The 9,803-nt window shown below is 44.3% G+C and overlaps 1 protein-coding gene across 1 annotated transcript; it reads right to left on the bottom strand.

Moving 5' to 3' along the window:
- Positions 1–2,770: 2,770 nt before the first annotated feature.
- fezf2 (FEZ family zinc finger 2) lies at positions 2,771–9,415 on the bottom strand. The gene is made up of 5 exons (XM_071495082.1): positions 8,188–9,415; positions 7,058–7,907; positions 6,513–6,647; positions 6,268–6,400; positions 2,771–4,503 (listed from the first exon to the last, which is right to left on the bottom strand). Exons 2-5 carry the CDS (start codon positions 7,814–7,816, stop codon positions 4,253–4,255), a joined length of 1,278 nt encoding a protein of 425 aa, XP_071351183.1. The 5' UTR covers positions 7,817–7,907; positions 8,188–9,415; the 3' UTR covers positions 2,771–4,252.
- Between the last annotated feature and the right edge of the window lie 388 nt (positions 9,416–9,803).

The following is a 9,803-nucleotide window of genomic DNA, read 5'->3' as shown; positions in this document are numbered from 1 at the left end:
GGCTCAGTTCACTCCTTATTGTAGCTACTGCGTCAAAGCAGACAAGTGTTACAGCTAAACACAAATGAAAACACGTAAAGGCGATAAGAACAAGTTATAAAAGAAAGTAAAACAGAAAGGAAAAGACTGACCTGCTGTTAACTAAAGGGACAGATTATTAGCTGAAATTAAGGGATTTTAATAGCACATGCTCTCTGGTTAGTGACAAAGGTCATTTCATGTGTTTTCATTGACACTGAATTCCATCAACCATCCAAATTTGAACTGGGATATTTCTCAGACTGTTACATAAATGTGTTATATACAGTATGTAGAAGTAGAAAACACAGCTGTAAATGACTTCTCAAAAATAAAAGCTAAAAAACTAATAAATCAAAACTGGTTGGTGGGGTCAGGCCACCTCCTCCTCCTCCACCTAAAAGAGATGGAGGCTCCCCTCACAGCTGCCACCCTCAAGCTACAGACCCGATAGATGGAGGAGTGGACAGACGGACGGACGGATGGAGGTCGGAGAGTGGAGTCTGACAATAGATCAGCGATGAGATCTCCCTCTCTGCTCAATTCCCAGCAGCCCCACCACTTCCCCTCCCAGCCACAAAGCACCTTCTCCTGGCCCGTCATGCCCTTGACATGCCAAGGCAGGCGGGCAGGCACATCCCAGGGACAAGCCGCTCGCTGCTGTCTCTAAGACATTCTGATGAGGTTTTTTGGTGCTGAAAGGCTCGGGGTTGACTTTGTAAAAGAATCTCAATGAGGTGCGAGTGAATGCTGTGGCTGTTCCATTTTAATCTAAGCAGCTTCTTGAGTGACTCATTTCCATGCATCACACCCCGGGTTCTTAAGTGCCCGGCCCGACACACTCAGGGCACTCTGCTCATATTTTTAAAGCTCCTGGCAGAATTTCCTTCAATAAGCATAATGTCCAACGTGCTCTTTACAACAAATGTAACCTAAATGTGTTTTTAAACAGAACATCTCAACATTTCTCTTCTCCATTGTTGCCTGCTCATCCCTCCATCCATTCATTTAAAGCAGGAATGGAGCCAAAGAATGAAGAGAAGCCACTGCTCATTAACCCCTCAGCACTTTACAATGAATCCTGGAGGCTTATTGTACTAAATGGCCAGTTCTTCCCATAATGGAGGAGGGGGGCTATCATACTCAAAGACGTAAAACAAAGATATGAAATGCATAGGCCTAACTATTATTGTTTTTTAAAGGTTCCAAATTCTCTGTTCACCCACTGAATTGTTCTTTTTTTATTCTTTTTATTTCATGCAGCTGCAGGTGCACAGACATAACATTCACATGTAGTTTGTAGTTTAACCAGTTGATGTTTGTGTGAATACTTTTCCTTGTCTATTTTTCCATTTATTGATATTTCATTTTGCAATAAGGTTTGAGCTTGTGTGATGTGTTGTAAATCCAGACTGACCTATGGGCCGTCACTTCACACTCACATTATCTGTGCAGGGTTTTAGACCAAATGCCTGTAGCCTGCAGTGGCTGAGGTTATCACATGTTGTGGGAACGTCGTCGGCCCGGCTGTGGCTGTGACACCACCCGTCACCCCTCCACCCTCCTCTGTGGAGAGAAAGCTGCTAACACGGGGACATTTTAATTGGAATTTCATGTGGGCTAAACTGAGGGGAAACTGATGTAAGTTAACATTTGGTAGACTTAATTGGTCCTTTTCTGTCCCCCCTCCTCCATCGGGCACTTACGGCTGCTGCTGAAGCTTCCCCGCTAATCTCCCATTTACAATCAGTTCAGGCCGCCAGACAAAAAGCCCGCCTCCCGCTTTTCTTCTCTTCCTGTCTCAAACGAGCTCCTTTTGTGGCCCGTAAATTGCCTGAGTCCCCGGTGATCCCCGGTGGCGGGGGGCGGGGGGGTGGGGGGGGGGGCACAGAGAAAGATGTCCTCATGTTGTTGACAGCTGATTAGCGCGCGCTCCCGCTCCCGCCCTCCCCGCCTCTAATCTTCGCGGGGGCGCGCCTTGTCTGTGGATGCTGGCGCGGTGCAGAGGGGAGGGCAACCTGCTCGCCTTTACGTTCTTTACTGCTCATGTCCCGCAGCCTGCAGCTCTGCACTCGTGTGCGCGCACACGCACAAACACAAACACGGCTGCTGTGTGTGTGTGTGTGTGTGTGTGTGTGTGTGTGTGTGTGTGTTGCTTTAGATAAAGGTAAAAAGAAGCGTGCGTCTGCGGCTGCTGCTGCAGAACACAGGCCGCGCTTCATCAGTGAAGGTGCAGAGCTCTGCAGAGGACAGTGAGGATGAGGAGGGCTGAGCTCGTTTCTCAGGCATTCTCTCCGTGCATGTGGAGGTTGTAACGACCTGAGGCTGAATTAGCTTTTACATGTGAATTCAGACATTTTTGGGGGTCATTATTTTTAGGCTCCCCCCACAGTTATATTCATGGAGACTGTTAAACAATATACAAATAGCCTGCAACATGTTGTGTTTTGGCATTTTGCATTTCATTTCATGGCATTTGATGCTGACACATGGAGACAGGATGCATGACATGTTAACTGTAATATAAAAATGATTTCATGTATAGAATAACTATAGCCATCACATCTCATGTCTTCATCCATTCATTATCACTTCCATACGTGTGTCCCCAAATTGTGGAATTTAACAGCCTTAATGTAACATCTGAATTTCCTTTTTTTTTTTTTTTTTTTTATTAGACCATGAAGAAAATATGGGTTTAATCTGAGTGTAACTGGAGCTGCACTGACATGTGCTGATATCACCAGAGAAGTCACAGAACCAAACATATTTTCTTTATTCAAACCCAATGTCCACAAGCTCTTCAGTCAGTGTTCTTAAAGTTGACAGTTTGGCAGGTTTTTTTCTGCAAATTGTCTGCGTCTGTGTCTCTGATGCAGCCTGATAAAATAGGTGAGCAAGACATTCATCTGGCAATATTAGCCCTGCCAGGCTTCCATAGGCCCGGCCGGCCCGGCTGAGCGCTAATTGGCTGTTAATAGAAAGAGCGCCATTTGGATGCACGGACCTGCCTCTCGACAGAATGTGTGCAGGGATAATATTGTTCCAGGAGCCGTGCGGAGAATAACTTGTGCTCTATTAACGCAGAGGCCCAGATGAGGAGCTGCGGCCTGAGTGCTCCATTATCTTCTGTTCTGATGAGCGGCTCCGGATGCGACAGCCCCGCCGCCACTCCACAATCCAGCCTCCCGAGGCCGTTTAGCTGCTTAATGTAATTCGCTTTCAAGGGTTCATGTTATCTCTGATCATTACGCCGGAGTCAAGTGTAAATGCTGCAGTATTAAGATCGTGTCTGTCAATAAATGGTGAAGCAAAGTGGCTGCAGAGCAGACTCTAGAGCCAGACTGTGTCTATATGTGGGTTTCTGACGAAACTTCAAAATAAAACAGCCACTGCTTAAATATTATGCTATGTGACTTAATATTGTCGCATTCATTCATCTAACAAATATACATTTCTTTAAAAAAAAATATTAATGCTCATCTTGAGGCTTTAAGCTCATCTTTGTGAGGTTCACTCACTGACTGAAGACAACACACAACAAACAAAACAAATCTTAATGTTGTGTTGATTTCTGAGCTCTTTCCTGATATGTTTATGCTCTTATTTTTATTTTAATATTAATGTGTATCCTAAACTGTCGTCATGTTTTGCAGCAGTCGCCTGAAACTAAACAACTTTCATCGCGTTATTCAGTTTTATTTTCAAATGCTCCTAAAAATGGAAACAACATGGCTCAAACATTCAGGTTTCATTATAAGTTATAACTTAACTCATTCACAATAACATTTTTTTTCTGTGAAATACACAACATGGCAACGCGGTCCCCAGACGATTCACGTTTTAAATAACATTTTTTATTTCCATAGCCTATTATTTACAGTCCCAGCAGGGAGACACATGATTCACCCTGTTTGATGCTTGAAACAAAGCAGGAAGAAACTCTACCTGGACAGAAAAAAAACAAACAGAAATGTTCCTACAGAGTGGGACCAGTGTTAAGTGTGTGGTGTTGCATCTTCTTCTCTGGTGTTTACAGTGTCACTGCTGGTGCACTTGGGCACAATCCTAAAACTCATCACATTACCAGTTTTCGTTAAGGGCTCATGTCCAGTTTTATTGAACCATCCCACCTTCTCTGTGGACCTTAAAAAACAGTTCAACATGGTCACGAGTGCAGGACCTCATCCAGTCTCTGAGGCCTCACAGTCCAACACAACCAGCAGTGTGTGGCTCAGCTCTGCAGTGGTCTGGAGGCCTCCGTGGCCGCAGAGAAGCTGTTTTCGTGCAGCTTCCTGATGTGTTTCTTCAGGTCGAAGTTGCGGCAGAAGCCCTTGCCGCAGGTGGTGCAGGTGAAGGGCTTCTTGTCATTGTGCGTGTGCATGTGGAAGGTCAGGTTGTAGATCTGGTGGAAGGCCTTGTTGCAGATGGAGCACTTGTACTGCTTCTCTCCACTGTGCGTCAGCTTGTGGTTCTTGTAATTTCCTGGAGAAATAATGAACACGCAGATGAGAGGAGTGGACGATTAAATAGACACATAACATGGACAAATGCAAGTTATAGCCTTTATAGATAACTCTTTTTTTTTATTAAGGATTTACAGATTATATTTTGATTGTTTAATCTCCCTGAACCTAAAGTCCTGCTCTTCACATTTATTCTGAGCAGGAATTAAAAACTGAAAAAGATTAACTCCTCAGATTTGGGAAATTAGAAGCAACTGTTTTTACAGCCATTTATCAAAACTAAATGTAAGATAAACTTTATTGCACAAGTGTGAAAAACATCACATAACAACTCCCGTGACTTTGAGTGAAAATTGCTCACCATAACATTTACATTATCTTGTGTGAAAAAGTGTGAAAACAGCCTGAAGGTTAGTTGACTCAACACAACCTCTCTCTGGAAAATAAAGTGTGGAGTCAAAACTGAATAACACGTCTTTGTGTGAATGAATAAAAATTTTGCACTGAAACACATGAGTCCTTAGAGATGATCAGAGGAACGATGAAGCCAAAATGCAGCATGAGAGGAATCTTATTTTTCCTGGAATTTTAGATGATTTCAGGTTAATTGCACCTGTATTGTGACTTTTTTAAAAAGCAAAATAAAGGAAATAACACCAGGCTGCACAAAACGAGTTTAAGATTTTTCCACAACTGAAATAATTACAAAAGAAAAGGAGGTGAGAGTGAGAATCTTATGAGAAAGTGGAAGAGGCCTCTTTTCTTTTCCCCATCAAGGTCACCAGTTCACTGTGAAGTTAGAGCTCCCTCTGTCCCTCCGCTCTGCCTCGCCTTCATTAATCAGAGGGGTTTTTTGTGCCAAAGTCAAGAAGTTGTCAAACTTTGTCAGAATCAAGCGCGGTGACAACTTAACGAAAAAGCCCCTATTCCCAACTTTGTCGGGGTCTCGCAGCTGACCCAGAGCAAATGCTGCCGTCTTGAAGGGAGAATTAGTCCGTGGAAAGTGACATGTCCTATTTCCACTGATCGCTTCACACTCATCGGTGGGCCTGCAATTATTTCTCCCTTCATTTCTCTCACAGATAACTCATAGCAGCAGCATATGGTCCTGTTTTACCCCTGCTCCTATTTATTTCAATAGAGGACACATTCCAGACTGAGGATTCCTTCACAAGAGACACACAGCTTCACAGAGTTTCATCTAAACCAAGAGAACTAGCTGTCATTGTTCCTCGTGCCAAATTAAATGCAATAAAAATACTGCATAATAACCCATTTATTTCCTCAATGCCTCAAGTCCAATTATGCAGCAACACAACCAAACACAATCCAACAGCAACATTATAGGAGCATGTAACATTAGACCAGAGGCTCAGTGCAGAAAGTCCTAAATGTAGGAAAATATTATTTTATTTAATGGAGAAAGAAGAATCAAATACAGACAGATTATTTATCCTGTTTGTCCTCAAACAGAAATATTAAAAATAGATGTTAAGAGAAAGGACATTTGATTTTCGAAAAAATGTTCAATATTAAAAATAGATGAAAAAATCTCAAGAAAACTGGAGATTTTTTTTCTTCATTTGAGAATAAATTACAGGACAAAGGAAACTATATATATATATATATATATATATATATATATATATATATAGTATTAAGCAGAGACTGAGCCACTGACATATTTTCTGAATATTAGGCTGTATTATTTTAATGCTAAAAAAGCCAAAAGCAGAGTTAAAAAATGAATGCTCAGGTGACAGCAGGCACGGTTATTATTTACCTTTCTGGTGGAAACCTTTCCCGCAGAACTCACACACGAACGGTTTGTACCCGGCGTGGATCCGAACGTGTGTGTTGAGCGTCGAGCTCCTGTTGAACGCTTTTCCACACTGGTTACATTTATGAGGCTTTTCCTTCACAAAAAAATCAAATCAAATCAAATCAAATCAAAGAGAAAAAAATGTTCAAATGGAATCAAATCAAAGGCGGGGTTTTAAGAGCGACGTGTCGGGCGCCGCGCCTCACCTGTGTGTGGATGATCTTGTGCCGGCACAGAGTGCTGGCCTGTCGGAAGCCTTTGCCGCACACTTTGCACACGAAGGGCCGGGCCCCGGTGTGCACCGGCATGTGCCTGGTCAGGTTGTAATGCGCGTTGAAAACCTGCGGGGAAACAGAAGCACGGTGGATGTTATTGCTGTTATTTCAGAGTCAGAAATCTGTGAGGACAGTCGTCTCATTTAGACAAAGCTGGATGTTTTCTTTCCGGAAATATTTGGTTTAATTGAGAACATTGGTATTATTCTTCTTATTATTATTATTATTAACTTAAAACCACTGAATCTAAATATAAAAAAGAAGGTTTTAGTTAAAGAAAAAATAAAACAGTAACGTAATAACTTGATAACACTTTTGTGTTTGCTAATCCTAAGAATTAAATGGTGACTAGGCCTAAATGTTGGTTTAATATTTGCAGCATTCTAATGTCCAACAAATATTAATGAAATGTTATAAATCCTGTGTAAACCCTGTGAAGCTGGACCGTCCAGATAAAGTGGAGCCACAAACTTTACCTTTCCACACACTTCACAAGTGAAGTTCTTGGGTTTCCCGTCCGCGGCGCCGCCGCCGCTCAGTTTGCTGTTCGCCTTGACGCCGGTCTTCTCGGCGCTCAGGCCGTGGGTCTCCTTCACTATCTGGTCCAGCTGCCCCGGCAGATGTTCCTTGTGCGGGTACTGCGGTGTGGGCAGCTTCTCGGTTCCGACCCCTGTCAGCTTGGCGTTCTCCAGCAGCAAAAGTCTGTGGTGCGCCGACAGAGACGCCTGGGCTTGCGGACTGGAGACCCAGTGTCCGGCCAGCAGCTCCGACTGCTGGTAGGCAGAGTCCAGGTAGTTGAGATAGTAGAGCGAGCCGCCGCTGGGCACGGCCACGGCCTGGTGGATGACCTGCGGCTTCACCACCCTGCTCCCCGACGTCAGCAGCGGCTGCTTCACGCTCGGCTCAGCTTTGCCGCACAAGCCGCAGTTCCCTTTGCACGGAGCGGCTGCGGAACCGCAAAAAGTCCCCCTCAAACTGGCCCTCCACAGCTCGGAGTAGTTCATCAGCGCCTTGGCTTGGAGGTCATAGCTGAAGGGCTGCAGCGGGATCATGCAGGGGATCGGGGAGCAGAGTCCCAGCAGCCTCTTCCCCTCCGCCCGTTCCTCCGTGCTCCCCTTCGGCTCCGAGCTCTTGGACATGATCCGGTCTATGGAGAAGGCCAGGGTCTTGGGGGCCGCGGACGGCCCGGTCCTCCCGCACGACATCACCGTCTCCAGCGAGGCAGAACTTGCCATTTTGTTGTTGCTGTTGGTGTTCTGTTTGCAGCAGAGCAGAACTTGGTGTGAGCAACACCCGGTGCAGTCCGACCCGCGTCTTTTCACTCTCCTGAGCTCCCAGCAGAAAAGACAGGAGGACACATCAGTTTAATAAGCACCTTGCTGTCACAGTGTCACGCATTTGCATTCAAATGGCCATCCCCCCCCGCAACAATAGCATCCACGGGTGATGGATTAATGCTCATTAACTAGTGCACACAAAATTAACAGGACATTACGGAGCTCGTTAGGGAGAAGAAGACGAAGCAGAACAAGAGGAGGAGGAGGAAAAGATGCTGCCGCTGCTGGAGGACGAGAGAGCAGAAAGTTGAGGCGGTTTTGGAGGTTACCTCTTTAATGGTCAGATGGGTGTGGAGAGAGCAGCCGACTGCTCTCTGTCACACGCTGGCGGCGGCCACCCCTCCTCAGCGGATCACTGTCTCCTGACATCAGCGGGCACCCAGACTCTTCCCTGAGTGACAGGAGAGAGGGGGTGGCAGCAGCTTCACAGGCCACAAATGTCATCTGAAACTGAAGAGCATGGCTAGAAATGCTATGGTCATATTGCGTTTTCATCATTAAGGGCGCATTTGAGGACCTGTGGCTCTGTGCGTCTCCTGCTTACAGTTTTTTTTTTCAGGAGAAAGCTGCTAATCCTCGGAGATGGGAGTCCTCCTTTTCCACGCCGGCTTATATACTTACTTACTGTTGGTATAAATTCAAGGACGTCCAATTTCCACCTGTTTAAGAGCAGAGACTCCCTTTGGATCCTATTAAACGTTGTTCTTCCTTCCCTCTATTCAAAAGAAGCAATTTTCCAAAGCGATTGAAGGCTCAGCTCAGCGCAGGGAGGGAGAAGGGCAGAAAAAACACAAGCTCTTTCACTTTTAGCCACTAAAGCACTGCGTGAACCTGGTTTTGTGTTTTTTTCTCTTCCTGAAATAGAGGGACGGATTAAAGAGGGAGAGAGGGAAAAAAGAAAAGACTTAGCTTGGTCAGAGGTACACAAGGCCACATGAAAAGAGAGGCTTTCTCTCTAAAGAGCCATACAAGAAGTTTGCTGGAATCCGCCGTGTTGTGTGGCGGCTACAATGAGCAGCAGCCTCTCCTCTATTCGCCACAAGGGCCGCGTTGAATTCATGTGTTTGCAGGCCATTTTACCTGAGGTCCTCCCAACAAGGCAGAGAGGCAGAGCAGGATTCATGCAACACGTCCAGGCTGAGGGAGGGTGGGAGGCAAAACTAATCATCTGGTAATTCACTTCACATTCAAGAATGATTCAATGTAACTACTGTCTACAGGTAAAACGACATTTTAAAGACTTTCAGGATTTCAGGAGTCAGACTGTGACAGGATAATTTTAATATTTCCATGTGAGATATTTATCATCAGATCACATGAGCCGAACTCTGAGCCATCATATACCGCCTGTGGCTACTAGGGGTTTAAAAAGGCAGCAACTAAACAGCTGGACAATATAAGTCGTGAACACTTTCTTCAAAAGAACATCCTTTATGAAGGATCTAACTCATGACTAAAATCATTTACTCATGTTTTATAAAGCATTTATGAGCCATTAGAAAAAAACAACTTTTGGGTTTCCAGGTTGTGAAAAAAACCTCTCTACATTGAAATGAGAACCCCATGAGCATTTATTCCAACATTAATGACTGAATTATTACCAAACAGGAAGGATCCACACCTGCCAAACAGATTTCTCACCATAATTTTCTCCTATTAATGGCTTCAAACTAAACTATAAAACTTTAAAACTATAGTTAATTATTTATTGACCATTAATAATGCTGCTATTCACTATTTATAACCATTTAAGATGTCATACTAAAAAAATGCTGTACTAAAAATTCACTCAACAAAAGCACAGGGAGGTTCTGGGAACTGTTTTTTTTCAGGTTCAGTGAATGTTTCATGTTGTTTTGATTTAAAATCAGAAGGAACTTTCTAA

The sequence above is a fragment of the Trachinotus anak genome, unplaced genomic scaffold (genome assembly GCF_046630095.1).
Source record: "Trachinotus anak isolate AG129_WGS33_773 ecotype Australia unplaced genomic scaffold, CSIRO_AGI_Tana_v1 ptg000013l, whole genome shotgun sequence".
Taxonomy (NCBI): Eukaryota; Metazoa; Chordata; class Actinopteri; order Carangiformes; family Carangidae; genus Trachinotus; species Trachinotus anak.
The sequence above is the reverse complement of the archived record's forward strand: the minus strand, read 5'-3'. Positions and strand labels throughout refer to the sequence as shown.